At 39.3% G+C, this 19,481-nt stretch overlaps 1 protein-coding gene across 2 annotated transcripts in view; it reads right to left on the bottom strand.

The window, feature by feature from the left end:
• Positions 1 to 2,165: 2,165 nt before the first annotated feature.
• The window catches only part of LOC124149871 (cytosolic 5'-nucleotidase 3-like), a 33,288-nt gene continuing 15,972 nt past the window's right edge, over positions 2,166 to 19,481 (bottom strand). For both annotated transcript variants that reach the window (XM_046521701.2, XM_046521702.2), the window contains exons 7-9: positions 14,745 to 14,907; positions 13,838 to 14,035; positions 2,166 to 5,403 (exon numbers count right to left, since the gene is read on the bottom strand). In XM_046521701.2, coding sequence (XP_046377657.1) covers positions 5,296 to 5,403; positions 13,838 to 14,035; positions 14,745 to 14,907 — 469 coding nt within the window. In that variant the 3' untranslated portion in view covers positions 2,166 to 5,295. The remainder of the gene's footprint in view (positions 5,404 to 13,837; positions 14,036 to 14,744; positions 14,908 to 19,481) is intronic.

The raw sequence follows: 19,481 nt of genomic DNA, 5'->3' as shown, positions 1-19,481 counted from the left end.
AATGTTTTTATTTGCTCCCCTGTTTCTGTTTCTAATTTAGTCTTATAATCTCCATTGTGTTATGAAAAATACACTGAACCCATTCACTACAATAGCTTCGTTTAGAGCCTGATTCAAATTACATGATGCTAAAAAACACCATCCAGTCAAATTACACTCATGTACTAAGTTTTTTTTGAAGTTGAGATGGTGACATCACTTCAGAGACTATGGTCTTGTGGCAAAACAGTCCAGGGTATTTATCACAACAGAAAGAGATATAATACACTGGGTAATTGGGCACTGTAAGCACGGTGAAAAGATCTACATCAAAACATTGTCAAATGCAATAAACATGAAGTTGTTATCCACAAAGTTGTACATTTTCTTACTCACCAACATCTAGAATGCCAATCAAACAATAAGAAGTTTGTCAGGTCTGGTCACAGACATTACTGATTCCCCTGTCAAAGTTGTTTGTCAGTGTTAATCTTACTGTTAGTGCCAGAAAAAAATATTGTTTGGTCTATTCATTCTTTCATGTTACTGTTTAAGTGTTTGCCCTCGTGTTGAACACATTGATGTCACCATCACTCTCTCCTCACTTGTTCCTCTTATAAAACACAGCCTTAGTAACCTTCAACACTTCAAAGTACCAGGAGTGGCTCTCACACTCATATGACATGATTTCAATGAGATTGGTTGTCTGGCTTTAAAACTTCACATCAGGAAAATCAAATCCAAAGTAAAACTACTGTTCACACGACACTGTGAGGTAGACGTGGAGTCAAACATGCACCCACCCCACTAGACTAACTATCTCCCATCACGGCACACCATAACTATCCAACAAGATTAGGCCCTGAGCAGAAACTGGAAAATAGTATTTGCAATACAGGAGATATATATATATATCCTTTGTAAGTACAAGCATATGTATATATACATAAAGTTTATAAAATTCAACTATCAGGTCATATTTAAACATAAATAAAAACTTGGGGAGTATATTTTATCCATTCACTAGGAGCACTTTCAGCTCATATGAGCCTCTTTAGCCACATACATTTAATCTGTTCACTGTTGTGCGCTTTTTGCGTAAATAACTAGATCAGTAAATGGCAATACGGCCAAAAGAAGTTTGTTTGAGCTAAAAGCATGGGCCAGTAAATCGATTCCAATTTCTTATTTGTACTTATTTAGTTATAAATATATATATGATGATGATGATGTTTCAACAGTAGTGAATGAGAGAGTTAAAACTGTGTGTTGTATCTGCATTCTTTCAGCCTCAAAGTTACAATGGTAACATTCAAAAAGACCATCAGAATCAACAACACAAAATGACATAATTATTTACCTAACATTCAGATCTGGAATCACAGGGGATTGATTACCTTGCTAAATAAAAGGTATAGAAACAGAAAAACAGCAACACGACACTAACAAAAACACAATGTCACAACACATGCTACACAGTAATAGAGATGTGACTGTTCCAGGACATAACTAAAACATCAGTTACTTTCCACACAACCCACATGGTCCTTACAATGGGCAGACTGTCATTTGTCCACATCATTACATCCTATCCAACAATCCATGTTAGAACCAAAGCAGGGCCCCAATGGCAAAAAGTGATCTCAGCACTAAAACTATTGTAAGAGTATGTCAAAGCATTGTAGTTACAATAGTGATAGTGTGCTGTGCAAAGTGGCCCAATTGATTACCTACTGTCCTACTTCTAAGTAATGGGGGGCACGGTTGGCCCAGTCGTCTAAGGCACCGCGATTCACTGTGCAGAGTTGCTTCCCTTGGGCACGTCAGAAACCTATGATTGTGGGTTCGAATCCCGGTTCGCCCCAATTATGTTTCTAGGTTTGTCAGCACCATACCGTGCTTGTGGGTTTCACCAAAGTGGTAAACGTCAGAGACCTGCATCACTTTGGACTTTCCTCCCACATTAAGCTGACACTTGGCGACATAACTGGAATACTGTTAAAAGCTGTGTTAAACCCAACTCACTCATTCACTCTAGGTAGTGTTTACCTTTACTTTGGCAGCATGCTGCCCCACCATCAAGACCTGCTTCTTTTGGAGCAGCAACTGTAGCACCGAAATTCACACCTCAGAGTGTCCAGTGTATGACAGATCCAGTCTGTTATAATAAATACCCTGGACTCATGTATCAATCACCAGACCTGTTTCCAGTCTGATTTTAATGACACAATGGTAAAAATAGACATCCAATCAAATAACAGCGTTCTTTAATGAATGAAACAAGTGATGACGTCACAAGTACTTGGCTCAACTGTTGCCTCACCTTGCCATTACATGTGTTGTAGAGTAAGAACTTCCCTCATCTGCCTAAGTACTCATCAAAGCATCTTTCATAGCTAAGATTTCTTTTGTAATGGGATCGTGTTCAAATTAAAATATTGAAAGCTTGCTCAGACCAGATTTTGAATGTAGATCTATACTGAAAAAATGTTTTGATTTCAAGATCATTAGCCAGATAAATTCTGCAGGTGACAAGAGAGATGGGGCTTGTGACGTCACCTCGGAAATGAAGCCATTGTGGAGAATGGATCCATGATATCTATTATAATAGATTGGAGATATGATACAATGGATAATCGAGATGTTCAGTTCAATATTTGTAAACAGTCTTATTCCACATGGCTAAAACTGTCAACAAATAACAAGATATTACATGATAATCAGCAGCGTGTAATGTTGTAAGTGTAAATGTTGACTAGTTCGGTGAGAAGATGTGGAATAATGGTCACCTACTGCTACAGTGTTGGGGCACGACACATCAAGCACAGACCTCACAACAGAGGGAACTGCAGCATCTACTCACACAATATTGTCATAGTCCTACCACCTTGCAACAGCCATTGCAAAGCTGGTGTAAATCTTACATTTGACTGAAGTGAAAGTTGCAGATTGCCAGTGAGTACAAAACATTGGTATACACTCCCTTTCAAAGTAAATGTCAGCCCTATAACATCTTGTGTTCAACATATTGCCTTATGCACCATAGTTGCAATCACTAGAAGTTTGTTTTGACTAGTTTCCCACAACTGTCTCTACAACCATGACCAGGGTGCAAACACTTTGATTCAGTCACAATAGAGGGGAGGTTCATTTTGAAGAGTAGTGTACTTTGCGTTTTATTACCTTCTTTTGTGTATGTAACAGAAAACAGAAGTAATTCACAACCACTTTCATTTAAGTATTTGTTCATAGAGATAGTGTTTGCTACTTGTTGAACGAACCAAACACAAAAGCAACTTTATGACAAGTAAATCTAGATGTAACAACGCTCTGAATGTACATGTACCAAATAAATGTAAATAGCAGTCTCAAAATATGGCCAGAGTACTTCATAAAGTTTAATCATGAAAACAATGAAAAAACAAGAATGAAAACATAAACCACAGTGTTAACAGCATATTGTTAAACACAACAATCCATTAACTTAACACTGCTGATGTTGCTAAAAAAGCCTTTACAAAAATGATGGTAAAAAAAGATGGTAAAGGGTCATTAAGCTGCAATAAAGGATTGTACACATGTAACCATGTTGAAGATTTAAAAAACAACAAACTTATATGGGACCTGAAAAATATAAGATAATAGATACATTTGGTCTAAACAAGGATTATCTGGGGCACAACAAATTCCAATGAGAACGAAATGATTGTGGTTTTCTGTTCAACAGTTATCCTGCATGATGCCCCGTGGGAACAGCACTCCTCTGGCCTCGTACACCCACCACCCACATGAACACGCCAGATAGACTAAGAGGCAGGTCAGTCCAGCATTCACTTAGCATACAACACTTCCATTAGTTCCAGTTCCCATTGTAATTGTGGAGCAACTGGATCAAACTCCTCTGACGACATTTAGTATGAACACCACAAAATATATTTACTTACACTAGGATGAGAGAAATTCAAATTGGTGTTTTCAGAACCATCATCCATTTAACATGAGTTATCATTGGTTGAAAATTATAACCATTTCAACAGAAATTCAACAAAAGTATGACTTTGTTACTGAGATTCTGATCAACTGTAAGGATTGTTCAGGAAACAATGGCAGACATTGGTCCATTGAATAGCTACAAACAAGGGATGGCAAGCTTCACTGATATGTTGGTTCAAGGCAAATTTACATGTAATCATATGATACATGATACATGATACACCCACCTATGTATTGATTCATGATTAAGTTCTGTATCGATCTTAAAAAGAAACAAAGTTTTGCAACGACCTGGCTACCATCACCTTACCACTTGTAAGGAAAGCTAAATCTAATTGCATAATACCATCAATCCAAGCCCAAATTTTACATTTATTGCAAGAAAGTTTGGTAGAAGGATTTCACACAAAAATGGCACAAATTCAGTATCATGATATATATCATCTTGACTCAAGTAAAGTAACAAGTCATGGAATCTGATATGTATCGTAATGCCCTACAGCAAGCAATATCCATCTACATGACATGACTGCAGGGATTACACAATGTGACTTCTGACATACAAGTCCTGTAATAGTGACAGTATTTGTCTACAAGTACACTGCTGCTCATACCGAGTTCAGGGGATGAAGTGACATTAAAATGGAAGCAAACATATTCCTTGCAGTAACATGAACAAAAATCCCCTTCCCCATGCAATGCCGGATCTCTCTGTTGTGTTGACACACTGTTGAAACATAGATGAATGCAGTTTAGTGTTGGCTCCATCATTTATATGACAAATGCCATTTCAATGAACTGAACCCTTTTGCAACAATTTTTCACCAATATTGGGAAAGTCATTTCCATGACTGCCTAAGAATACATTGCTTCAAATTTTGATCAAGGAAGTAGATGAAAAGTAAATCGATTTCAGATCTCTACCATGTCAACAGTTGAAACTGAGAGAAATGAAAACAGAAAATATCTTAGTCCATGTTAGACACATGGAGACATATATTCCCAGACCTCAATATATTCACTATCCATCGTTATTCTTTGATATATGTAATACTGAAAGCCCTGAGCATACATATAAGAACATCAGCTTAATAAAACTTGTATTTACATTAACATGATACAATACTCTACCCATCTTTCATCTGATACTTTCATACACAGCATTATATATACATATAATGTTGAGGCTAGACATGCTCAGTCTACAATATCCTCCAGATACGTCATCTCAACACAGATGCAGTGCCAAGATCAAATATCTTGCAAATGGTTTCTAGGAATTCAATTCCTTCTTAAATCCAAGGTGCCTATGTATCAACATGGTCATTGACCAAGTATTTTCTTTAGCACTGCGTTGACGACATCCATTGTCTCATCTTCCTGGATGACGATGTCATAGCTTTCCATGTAGGGTTTGAGATTTGTTTCCACCTGCAAACAAACAGATTATTTACGACGGAGTGAGTGAGTAGGGATAATCTGAAGTGTTGCAGGTCTATAGACACTAGGGCAACTGACCCTAAGGTAAATTCCTTCCTAATACGACTATGAATGAAACCCCCTGAACCCCCTTCTGTAGCATGTACTATTTAGTACCAGGTAACAAGTACTGAAAGGCTTCATAAATGTGGTAATCTTAGTATTGAGAAAGAAAATAATTTCTTTCATTTCAACCGCAAAAAAGACTATTCACACATTACCAAATTTTAGCAATCACCAGTTGGTAAACTGGTTGGTAATCTGTCTCTCCGTATACTACAGTAGTTATTGAGATATCAAATCAATACCATGGAATTGGGATTTGGAACTTGGTATTTCTATGTCATGTACACACCACAATGAACACTTCAAAATCAAACTTGTTGCCATGGAAACAGAAAAGAATAAATTCTAAAAATCTCTAAATAGCAACAGCAGTTGACAACCTGGTCTTTGTGGTGCACAGTTTTAAGAAAGAGCACTATTAGTTTTAGAGATAAGGTTCGCACACTAAGTTGCAAAAGGTACCAGTTAACAGCCTGGTCCCTGAGTTTGTAAAGTGTCATAAAAGGATACCTATTAGTTCTAAAGTTTCTAAGTCTCAAATTGTTACCATGGAAATTGAGAAAAATGAAAATGACAAAAATCCTCAAAAAAGCAAAAGGGACCACTTTAGGATCTGTTCGATATGTCTGCCAATTTTTGTGGAAAAATATTAAACGTTTTTTGAGTTACACTATGGAAACGAAATGATTACGGACGGACAGAAATTTCCAATCATCATTTAAGGAAACATTTTCTTTTTCCTACTATGGCTTCAGGAAACCATTTGCTTTTGCATATTTAGTTTAATTTCTTTAAATGACCGGTTTCTCAGTCTCTGAAACAAATAATATTGTCATTCATTCCATGAAAAAATATTAATAATGATGCCAATCTACATCCTTTCCTGAAAAGTTCAGCACACATGAAGCTTCCAAATACAAGCAAGTAATTACTCCAACACAACTAAAGTTCAGTGTGAAATATGAAAACTCAAAAGAAAGATGTCAAAGATTCTATGATCAATGTTATTTCAGCAAACATCCTGACCAGGAATCCGGAAATATTTGTTTGCCAATCGGACATTTGCATTTTGGTCATGCCCACCTCATGACTGAGGTGCTGGATGTTCATGCATGAATAAAAAGAATAAACTCAAGTGTCACTTTCATAACATATATATATAGAGAGTTCGCTCGCTATTGCACCCTTTAATATAGAGCTACCTCGGTTATAGCCTGCGGCAACACATGGCTCCCAAAATTTACTGACATTATTAATAAAGTCAAGTTTAACACTGACACCATGTTTTTCCCCCCATCTCAAAATACATTATCAGCTGATCACCATGAGCATTTAACACCATGCAATATAATCCCATTATAATGCTATCTGGTTATAAAAACGTGTTCACTGTATATCTGGACTTATGTTTGTAATATATTTTATTAATTATATTCAAAATTTCATTCAGTATTGTTTACATTAATTTTGGCGAAATCATGTGAGTGAGTGAGTTTGGTTTTACGCCGCTTTTAGCAATATTCAAGCAATATCAGGGCCGGGGCCACCAGAAATGGGCTTCACACATTGTACCCATGTCAGGATTCGAACCTGGGTCTTCGTCGTGACAAGCGAACACTTTAACCACTAGGCTACCCGACCGCCCCGTGAAATCATGTGTGAAGTGATCAGTAGATCCCACAACTCACCGTTACTTACAGCAGCCACGGTCAGATTACCGCCTTGAAACGAACATAAGTTGCCAGAGAATGGATACATAAATCACAAATGCTATACTTTGACTCGTTAAAAAGTCATATTTGTGGCAATGTGACTATTATATGTCAACATTACATTTTTGCAATCGAAATACATGTAGCGCAGGAAGTCCCTACGGTGTCAAATTGGTCCATACGTAAAAATATCCATATCAATCAGCTGTACCAGGGTAAGACTTACGGGTCTTATAATTTTAAATATATGTAGTAAAAGCTCTAACTAAAATGACACGATTTGGGAAAATATAATTTCTGATAAAAATGCATTTTTTAGAGTAAAAATATCATTTATACTTATCCTGACTCATACTTATTGCTTATCTCTCTCTCTTCCGAATAGGTAGTGGAAACGTCCTGTGCTGTTCCCAAAGAACAGAGAAAACAGCTCGCCCAAACGCACCCTCACTCTGCGCATGCGCACCGGAACCATGTGACCAAGCCCATTAACTCATCACTCTCTCTTATTTCCTACTTAATGGTCGGAACACATCAGTGGAAAGAGGGGAAGGCTGGGAGGGTACTCATTTGTATGAGTCAGGATAAGTATAAATGATATTTTTACTCTAAAAAATACATATTTTATCTTATCCTGACTCATACTTATTGCTTGAATCTCACAGTAGGTGGTGGGTTCCACCTGTATGTGTGATTAACGTCGATCTGTTCTATAAACCCCATAGGAACGTTGTTAATCTTCTGTGTAAATTCTTTATTTGGGGACCACCTTCCTTTTTTGTGAGCAGCAAAATGGAAGTAAATCATATAGATTTGTGGATTTATAAGGTTTCTAAGATTAAAATCTTGTTCACCTTAAATGATTAAAGTGTTAAGAGAAGAGCAATAATCTTAACACAATCATTTCTCACTCATGTGCTGAATTACATAGTAAAACAGGGGGCATGGACTCTCAGTAATTGGTTATGGAACAGTAACCTGACGTCAACAAGTCTATGTGATATTGGGTGAGTGTGATCTTCTAATGTCGTCTGGTAGGATTTGTGAGTAGTTGTGCCACAGCTTATGGTCCGAATTGGTGAATACCAGCTAAGTCTTCTGTAGCAAGGTCTCTGAGGTAGTGATTGGCGAAAACTGTATCTGATTTCCAGAAACAGCATTCCATAATAGTTGTTATAGAGCAGTTGTCGTGAAGTGCCAAAGTTGAGGCTAAGGCTCTTACTTCGTGAGGGTTGGAGGCTGAAGGGGGGTCCAATCCCACTGCTCTGTATGCTCTGAGAATAACAGCTCTCATCTAAAATGAGATAGTTGTTCTGGATACCTGTGTGTGTATTCCTTAATAAAGGAATAAATAGTCTCTTAAAACCTTGTCTTCTAGGTTTAGACTTTTGTAGGTATAATCTTAAGGCTCTGACTGGGCATAGTGATAAATCCTCTGTATCCTCTGCACCAAGGACGGAGGAAAGAGTCGGAACATGGAATTGTCTGTCTGGTTGGCCTGGTAACTGGTTCTTTGCAATAAAGTCCCATCTTAAGCCAAGGTGCGCTGATGAGTTGTTACCACTGTCAAATGTGATGCGATTGAAGTCTATCGCGTGGATTTCAGACATTCTGGCTGCCGTAGCTAATGCCAGAATAAATAGGGTTTTCTGTGTCAGGTGTTCAAAGTCGGCCCGTTGGAGCGGTTCGTATGCATCTCTGGTTAGGTGTTGTAGCACTATATTTAGGTCCCATGCTGGGGCTCTAAATCTTTTCTGTTGGTCCTCAAGTCTGAAGGATCTGAGTAGGGCTATCAGCTCGGGAACTTTAGTAAGTTTTATCCCCTTAGCCAGTGTCAGTACAGAACTGATAGCGGCCAAATAAGAGCCCAGTGTCGAACCTTTAAGATTCCTTGTACTTCGTAAGTGACATAGGTAATCTGCTACTTGTGGTATAGTAGCTTTGGCTGCAGAAAAACCCTTGGATGTTGCAAACTGGTCAAAACTTTTCAATTTATCGTCATCGAGATTCCTTGTTGATCTACGAAGTGCTAAGGAAACTGCCTTAGCTGCTCTCATGGAATATCCTCTTTTAACAAGACAGCTCTTGATATGCTCCATACGTGAAGTTCGTACTGATCTGGTCTTGGATGGACCTGATTGGAGTGAGGATGTAGCAGTAGATTTGGCCAGTTCGGAAGTTTTAATATTGGATTTCCTGCTAGTTATACGAGATCTGGAAACCAAGTTCTCGCCGGCCAGTAAGGCGCTACCAAAAGCAGTTGTAGGCTGCTTGTGTGTAGGATCTTTTGTAATATCTGTGGTATCACGGCTGGTGGAGGAAACGCATACGCGTTTAGTCCCTCCCATGATATTGACAGAGCATCGACTGACCAAGCTGGTGGGTCTGGCACTGGCGATACAAATGTTGTTATCTGATTGTTGAATCTGGTTGCGAATAGGTCTATCAGTGGGCAACCTTTTTCTTTAATAGCCAGTTGGAATGCTTCTGGGTGTAGCTTCCATTCTGTCGGTGATGGTTTGGCTGGGCTGGTGAAGGCGTCTGCTAAGACATTTGCCACTGCTGGTATATGTCTTGTCTTTATTGTTAAGTTCAGATTCTCTACTAGCTCGTAAAGTTGAAATGTCAACTTCAGGAGGGTCAAGGTTTATATTGTATGCCACAGTTAAGTTGTTTGTTCTGATCATCAGACGTTTTTCTTAACTGTGGGGTCCAGTGAAATAATGCACGGATTACTGCCTCACATTCCAGATAATTGATGTGGTAGAGCTTACCTGCTTCTAACCATAGGCCTGCTGTTACTTCTCTGTTGAAGTGAGCTCCCCAACTTTGAAGTGAGGCGTCCACGAATAGGTGGTTGTTGTAATCCGGCTCGTTTAAACAAGTTCCTGCGCAAACATTCAAATTCACTGTCCACCATAAGAGGTGTTTCCTCAATGTTTGTGGTAGTTGCAGTTTTAAATCCTGGTACTCTAGGTATGGATTTAGAAATCTCTGAATAGGGCGTAAGTGTAGTCTGCCTCGGACCGTCCACGCTGACATGAGTCAGCCTAGTATCACTTGCCATTCGTTGACTGAGATTTTCTTGTAAATTGCTGTTGGCAAACAAGTCTTGATTTTTATCCACCGATCTTCTTAACCAACCCAGTTGTGTTAATAATTTCAGGGTGAAATTTAGTTGTAGCTCTGTTGATTGATGGGCTTATATCCCATCGTCTAGGTAAAAAGCACAACGAATTCCCTTGTTGTGAAAAAATGTCACAATTGGTTTGGTCACTCGTGTAATTAGCCACGGGGCCGTAGAAATTCAAAAGGGCAGGACCGCTCACTGGTAATGTTGTCCTTCAAAGAGGAAACGTAAATATTTCCTGAAAGTCTGTTTTATGGGAATGTGTAGGTAAGCATCCTGTAGATCGATGCTTCCGAGATAGTCGTGCTGTCTTATCATTTGTTGAATCATTCTGAAATCCTCCGGTTTTGGGAGGTATTTCTTGTTGAATTTTCTCATGTTCCGTTTGAATTCTTTTTGAGAACCAAAAAATCGGCGAATAGAAACCCGGCGTATAGTAATTCTGGATGAATTATCTCGACTGCGCCCTTGTTGATACGTGAATTGATTGCTTCGTTAACTTCGGCAACAATTCTTTCCGATAAGGTATTTCCGGTGGCTTGCGAGATAACGGGGATTTCTTGAGTAAAGTCGGCTCGTAGCCTTTCTTAGAAAGTTGGAAACAAATTCGTCTCCTAGAATGTCCCAATTCATCCAATATCTTGCCAATCTTCCACCTACTGGGGAATGCTGTACATGAACGGCTGTTGGGGGGAGTTCCCTGTCGTTCAAAAGCCCATATTCGCTGGTAATATTGCGAGATCATCTCGATCTGCGGCCGCGGTCGGCATCACGTGACGTGTCATGTGACTTGCGAAAAGCAGATGATTTCCCGCCTCTGTACTTGTACGAGCTTTTCTCTTTGATTTTGCGTATGTTACCATTAAAAATGGTTGGGGCCTCCCAAGGTTGTCTTAATAATTCTTTGATATAGGTATACCAATTAGAATTATTTATAAGACCTTGTCGCCGTAGTAGTGTTAAACCTGCCGACACTGAACTCATACGATCAGAAATAATTTCTTCATTTTACTTTTGATTGACGAGAGCTGAAAGTAGCATTCTTTCGTGGTCGTTCTGAGGCTCTTTTAATTCATAGAACATAGCTTCGTTCATAGCGCGTGTTGTCCAAAGAATGCATGTCTTGTAGTCGTATCAAGTTGTGCAATTTTCTTATCCTCACTGCGATAAGATTTTTTACTTTTGGAGTCTGACATGAGTGAGTAATCTTCATCAATCTCCGGTGAGCGAAGAAATTGCGACATGGCGTGCATGGGGAATTTCTTAGAATTAAAGCTCGGTGTTTGAAGTCCTTGTGATTTCGTGGCTTTCGCAAAAGAAACATTAAGATTCTCTGCAATGTTGGAGATTGGTTTTATCGGTGGGATGGTTAGTGTGTCTATATCGTCCCCTTTGATACAGTATGTATCAGTGGGAGAAGAATTTCTTGACGGTGATGATATCGGCAGTCTATCTGTAATCCACGCCATTAATTCATGATCCTCATAAATTTAAGGGTAATTTTCCCCCGATGTGTCATCATATTGAGGGGGCTCGAACATATCCTCCTCTCGCAGAAGATAGGAGGCGTTAGGATTCGGAGCCGTAAATGAAGGCTGTGACATCTGCGAGCTATTGTGTGAAGAGGTAGTAGACTGCGTGCCAGGTTGTTTACACATTTGTTGTTGCATAGCCATTACGACTTGTTGTGTGATATTTGCTATCACATCTGTATTAATAGCAGGCGTTAGCAAAGTATCTTGTGTAAAAAAAGGTAGGCTGCGTGAAGGTAACTGGCAGTGTAAACATTGAAGGCTGCACGAAGGCGGGAACCTGCGTGAACGCTGGCGTCTGTGTATACTCTTGTTGATTAATAGCCTGCGCGAAGGTAGAGGATTGCGTAATTGTTGTGTTGGGCTGCGCGAAGGCCGGTATCTGCGCGAAAGTCTGAGGCTGATTGAGGTATATATCGGTTGTATTTGTAGCCGAATTGGATGACACTGCAGGCTGCGGGAACCTCTGGGGTTGTGCGGACGTAATTGTCTGCGCGCAGGCTTTCTTCTGGTTAGAAGAAACAGCTGATTTTCTTGAAACCCCCTTCATGACTGCGGATGAAGTCTGTGGTTTTGTAGAGGTAATAACCTCTGCAAAAACATGCTCTCCCCTAGGGGAAGACGGCTTCAAAGTAGATGATGCAGCACTCTTTTTCTAGTTGTTGTAGATTGATAGCCTTACTGAAGCGTTCAGTAGGTTTATTCTTAGACCCTCTAGACTTCTTACTGGTAGACGATATTCAGCGGGATAATTTCTCTCAAATTCCTCTGACGAAGGGCAGGGCGTATTCTCACCTCTTCTTACTTTTAGCCGTCTCCGTGGATGATAACGAGCGTGATGACTCACGTCGTTTCCGATCCCTCTTTTTCCTCAGCACTGCAAAAAGATAATTACTAAATTCTTCCTCCCCAAAGGGGCGCAGAATTTGCATCTATTCTCTGCAGTGCAGTTCTGTACTGTGCAGCTGGTACAGGTTGGATGAGGGTCCGAATCTGAAAAACGTAATTTACATCGGTTACATGTTTTCATGATCTCCGATAGGGGCTGCATTTGAGTCCAAATTACGAAAAATTCTAATGCCAAATATATAAAATAATCGTTAGATATGATGTATAGAATATCACAGAAGATAATCCTAGCAAAAGATTTTGTTAAAATGGGTGAATTTTTATGGAAAGTTTGGATTATGATGCAAAGAAAAAATAAATAAAAAATTTCCAGCTGCCAAGATGGCGCGAAAAAGAGAGAGTGATGAGTTAATGGGCTTGGTCACTTGGTTCCGGTGCGCATGCGCAGAGTTAGGGTGCGTTTGGGTGAGCTGTTTTCTCTGTTCTTTGGGAACAGCACAGGACATTTCCACTACCTATTCGGAAGAGAGAGAGTAAGCAATAAGTATGAGTCAGGATAAGATAAAATTAATAATTTCTGATACAGTTTCTTGACTTTCCTCCGACCAGTGCATCAAAATTCTTTGAAGTTGTATCATTGGGTACTTTATAACTCAATCACCAGTAGATTGGGAGCAAACGTGTGCACAGCTGATTGCTATTTCCGGCTTAGTTTACGAGAAAATACATACGATAATCTTAATCTCTCCATATAAAATAATGCCTTGGAGTGCAGGAAATACAAATAAAATTGTAAATCATCATGTCTAGTGATGTTTTATATCAAATTTAATATTTTTATTGACAAAGTTTGTTACACCTGTTCGTTCACCACAATTCGCTGAAGGGATAGATCTACGATTTGTTTTAAAGTGCACAACACTCAATAGATACATAGTTCTAATATAAACAATTTCAACCTATCAGGATGTAGGTCAGTAATTCTAAAATGTCCGGTTTGCACTATTTCAAATCGGATATTTTGCAGTCACAATCCGACAAGTCCGGCGCACCGACTGATTTCCAGATGCCTGGTCCTGACAATGGTTGAAACTCACATGGTGGTTGAGGAATCCGATCTTGAGCATGTGGGTGACCTCAGCACCCTCGGCCATCCTCAGGTCGCCCAGGGAGTCGCCCAGCAGGATGAGGTTCTCGTGGTGCTTCAGTCGCTCGAAGTAGTCTGACTTGTGGACAGCGTTCTCGTTCTTGTTATAGGTGTGAATCATCTCACCTTTGAAGCCAATTAGTTTACCCTGAGGAAGAGAAGTACAGAATTTTTACTGTAGTTATGTAAGGGACAGGGAATAATCTCACTTAGAAACATCCTTTTACTGTAGCCCTGTAGAGTGAGTGAGTGAGTTTGAGTTCGGGGTAATGCTACTTGATCACGTTTGAAGCAAGTGAAACAGGTCATACTCGTAAAGGCTTACCACTTTGAGCATGAGGGTAAGGATGAGGCTGAGGATGGCACTGACAAATCAAGGACAAATATTATGGTAAATTTGGGATTCAAACCCACGACAGCAGATCCTGACATGATAAGGGAGGCTACTCTTCAAAGGCTTTTGGGGGTTACAACTGTCCTTGAGTTTACTAGAATAATAATATTGTAGGCATGCTATCTGTGCTTAATTCAGCTGACTAAATTCTACAAAAAGTGTGTCTTGCATTTAGAATTCTGGATAATTTTACTTTCCCTCTAATCAATTTGACTTATAACCATGATAACAGGTGAAAGATCTTTCTTATCATCAGTCCAGTAGTTTGTCCAATACATGGTCATGAAATCATGGAGCAAAAGAGAAAATGGTGAGCAAGTCTGAAAACACATAGAAATTTAACCTTGACATTCAACATGTTCAACAGTCACAAGGATGAAGACAGGGAATCTGAGTCAAGTATCTTTCACTTCATCATCTGTGTTGAAGCAACATTACTGTCAAGGTCCTGGATCCTGCTTACCTCACTATCAAAATCCATAAAATTGGAGACAATCTTCATGTTGTCGAGCATGCGAGCCTGTTGCGTGATGACCTCCTCGATGATGTCGCCTATCCCGGCAGAGAATATCAGTAAGGGGATGCGGTGCTGGTGCAGTTCATCGAAGAACCACAGGCAGTCATCTCTGTTGCAACAGGGAGATACTCTTATCATCACCAAGATCAGTCACACAGACTTTTACAAAATTTCATATATACTTTATCAATAAATCAATAATTATCTTGGAAAACTGGAATACACACACCTGCTAGTAAATAACTAGTCCAAAACAAGCATGAAATACTCATATCCCCCGCCAATATGACATGTCCGGTTGTATGCAATGCATCAGCTCCTGTGAACTATGTTCACTGGACCTTTTAGTAATGGCCTAATTGAAGCACTTAAAAAGTTATTACTGGTGTTGTTTTGCCATCTGCAGTTAATGATAGAATACGTAACTGTATTTGTAATGAGTAAGGATGAGACATATGGACGAACAACTTCTTTATCACAATTAGGAGCGACATTTCGGTGTAGGTTCTAACACCGTTATCAAGCAAGTGAAGTACAGAATATGGTTGACAAGAATATATACATGATAGGATGCAATGCAGCGTTTATACAGTTGAGTAGGTTTAAGATGCATTTACAGTTGTATTTGTAATTAGATGTGTTATAACTTAAACAATAATCAGAGAATTAAGGGAGTTCTTGCTTTACTTAGAGATCATTGAGAGCAGGGGTCACCATGATGTGTACTGAGAAGTACAGCACCAATCATCTGATGACCTGAGTAGTAGACTGGAGCCTGGAATGCTACAGCACTGGCATGATCAGTAAACAACAAGTCCAGTGTAGCTCCTAGACAGTGAGTTGAAGAGTGAATGAGTTGAGTCATTTTCCGCACATGAAAGAAATCTTCAAGTTTGAGTTTTTCACTCAGACCCAGTAAATAGGACATGTTCACATTCACGCTGCTTGGAGAGATCCTGAAGTTTCTGCATGAAATGTGACAACTGTGTCCATGACACTTTTGGAGGAACATACACACAAGCAATGCAGAACTTGCCAACAAGAAAGGAAATATATTCAATACTGCGAGATGACACTACATCACATAGCTGGACACTGTTCTTGAAACTTGTTGAAACATACACAGCAATACCATGTGTAGTGTCTCCTGGATAGACTTTATATCCTGGCAGGTCTCTTTCACTTTAATCATTGATGTGTGTTTCTGTGAAACACAAAACATCTAGCACACCAACAAAGTTGTCCTTCTTCACATCTTCGAAATAAGCACTGAGGGATCGAACATTCAAGTGAGCCACCTTGAGTCCATCGCCATGACTGTTCTCTACAGGGTGTGTCCAGGTGAACAGTCTTTCATTCCGCAATCTAGTCATCTCATCCAATGCTTTTTTGTTTACTACAATTTTGTATTCATCAAAACCTACAAGCTTTAGGCCTTTCCTTGATTTGACCCTACTAAGCATCGTATACACTTGACCAGGCTGGGCTTTAAATTTACTTCCTTGTGCAATTGTCATGTTCCCAATCATCTGCTCACAGGTGCTACCTTGAGACTTATGGATTGTGAGGGCCAACGCTAAAGTTCCTGGATACTGTTTTCTTTCAACCATGACAGATTTAGCATTGTCTGACACAGAGAACAAGGCTGTTACAGCAGTAATTGGTACTGCATGTTTCAAATTGACAGGACTCAGGGATGTTAGCAGGTTTTCCCCCCCAAAAAGAGGTAAAGTCCAGGGGGGTCTGGGGGCATGCCCCCCCCAGAAATTTTCTAACATTTAATTGCATTTTAAGCAATTTCGTGCTGTTTGGACAACATTCACACCAAGAAATGTAATAAGTCAATGGCAAAAGTCAATAAGTCAAATAAACTAGATGGCAGATGCAGTAAAATTTTGAAGTTAAATCAGTACTTTTAAAAAATCGGGCATAGCTTCCGCGCACCTGGACTTCGCTTTCTTGCATCACGGCAATGAGAGGAAATAGGCTGGTTCGGGTGTCCCCGTTCATGTTACAGGTACCAACTGTGAGGAAGTAGGCTGGTTCAGGTGCCACTTGAAAATTGTGTTTTCACAATAATTCACCATATATCTTGTCAAAGCCCCTTTGTCAAGTGGTATACACTTACCACAATTTTCAGTCTAGGTCAAGCTCGTTGCCATGAAAAATTGAAAAATAATTTTTTTTTAAATCCCAAACTATCAAAAGGCACCATTTCACCACTAGACCTATCTATTTGCCAAGTTTGGTGAAGAAATATTGTACGATTTTCAAGATCTGCTCCGGAAATGAGGATTACCACCATTTTTAGTCTAAGTGAAAGTCGTTGTCTCGGAAACTCGAAAAATAATTTTTTCAAAAATCCCAAACTATCAAAAGGCACCAGTTCACCATTAGACCTATCTATTTGCCAAGTTTGGTAAAGAAATATTGTACGGTTTTCAAGTTCTGCTCCGGAAACGAAGACTACCGCCATTTTCAGTCTAAGTCAAAGTTGTTGTCTCAGAAACTCGAAAAATAATTTTTTCAAAAATCCCAAACTATCAAAAGGCACCAGTTCACCACTAGACCTATCTATGTGCCAAGTTTGGTTAAGATATTTCCCACGTTTTTTGTGTTTTTGTGAAACGAAATGTGACGGACGGCACCCATTCCTATATCCCCCTTCCACTTCGTGGCGGGGGATAATAAGCTGTGGGCTAGTTAAATATGACCAATGCAACTCTGGGCTTCCACAGGGCCCCCTCAATATAAGAAAGTTTAATATTACCAATGATGTGCACCCCGGTCTAAGGGATGTAACTCTGCTCTGCTATATGCAGCTGGGCTTCCACCAGGGCCCCCTCAATGTAAGATAGTTTAATGTGACCAATGACGTGCACCCCGGTCTAAGGGATGTAACTCTGCTCCGCTATATGCAATTGGGCTTCCACCAGGGCCCCCTCAATGTAAGATAGTGTTAATGTGTATCAACATATACATTGGTAAAGAGTTAAAAACTATATATGTAACTCAAGGAATTTGTGTGTATCTTGAATAATTATTGTACATTTGTATCGTGCCATACAAAACAGAGGACAGACAAGAAATCAGACAAGACAAAAACAATGGACACCACGGTGATAAATAAGATATAAATATAACACATGTATAATGCATCATCAACATAATTTCTATGAACCATGTAGTTTTAATCTGGGTCAGTGACATCAATGATTCACAAGTTGTACCTAGACAGGAATCTCTAGGCAACCCCAGACACATCAAGTCTCATATATCTGTGTGCAGAGTTCACACAACATTTAGACAGTGAGCATTACAACTCATAATCTTTACAAGAGTGTTTCATTCCAACATCATTTATGTTTGTTTGCAGTTTAAAATTAACAGGTTATCTTTTTACTGGAATGTAAATATGTTATTTTCTTAAGTAATCTGGTAAAATCAGGGGAGGCAATTCAGCCACTTCCTGTGACATTGATATGATCATTAAAATATAAAGGTCTATCTACCTCACCACAAAACCCACAACCCACAACACCATCAGATTCACCCAACTGAAAACCAGTAGTTGTCTATTAAAAGACAAGAGAGCAAAGAAAGTAAAATACAAAGAAACAAATAATATTATATTCAGTCCATTGGTATCATACTTTCAGAGAGGCAGCAGAGATAAATCAAGATAACTTGTACATTGTCATGACTAGATATGTAAACAATTATAAACTCTACCAGAAGAGACTAAACACCATAACATGCTATCTTCATGCATTACTTTCTAACAAATATACTGATCATATTTGTTGAAAGGCTAACTAATACTATACTTCAGGTCATAGACATCAAAGGGCTCCCACAGAACAAAAAGATCCTCACATCATCATGATCATGCTTTATAACATATCATTACCCAGGAAAATAAACCTAAATATAGCCCAGGAACATTTTACTGCTCAGCAAAAGACATTGCATTTGACCCCCGAGACAAGCAAACATGTACGGCCAAAATTGACCTACACATAAACACATAAACTGCCGAGCCATTAGATATTTCCAAGATTAAACAATCAATTAATGCAACAAAGATGCCAAGCTACCAGTGTGATAAAAAGTGATAAAAGAGTGATAAAAAGAATTGTTCCACTGAGAACATATTCCCAAGGTAAGGGAGTTAACTGACCATGCTGACTATGAAAGTCCAGTTTCCACCTTGCCGGATTAGGCTGGAATACCCATACTTACTTTGGCATAATGAGTCCAATCAAAATTGCTTAACGAACTCGACATGCCGTTTGTAAACAACATCGATTTCAATGTGTAGATTTAGGTCGCCTGCAGGATTTGCGAAGCATGTGTACCGTCAACTGGGTGTCAACAGATATTTTCCAAATCTTTTCAAGTTTTTAATCAAGATGCCCAAGTGATTTGATGCACTTTGCGAGACAACATAGATCTTTATTATTGATCAGACCGTCTTGACTGGGCACCACCATTTTGTTTGAAGCAAATGCAAGTGACATGTGAGGTGGAACCTAATTCAACAGGAGGGACATAGAAGGGAGTTGTAATATAGCCACTGGTATTGCTACGATCGAGCCACAAAATTCCAGCCTCGTATGGCAAGGAAGGAAATGGAACTGTCAGTTAATGCCCTTGCCTCTGGAAGATGACAAACTCGGAATG

Source organism: Haliotis rufescens, unplaced genomic scaffold (genome assembly GCF_023055435.1).
Source record: "Haliotis rufescens isolate VD_foot unplaced genomic scaffold, xgHalRufe1.0.p SCAF_4, whole genome shotgun sequence".
NCBI lineage: Eukaryota > Metazoa > Mollusca > Gastropoda > Lepetellida > Haliotidae > Haliotis > Haliotis rufescens.
Note: the sequence above shows the minus strand (reverse complement) of the source record. Positions and strands in the feature narration are given on the sequence as shown.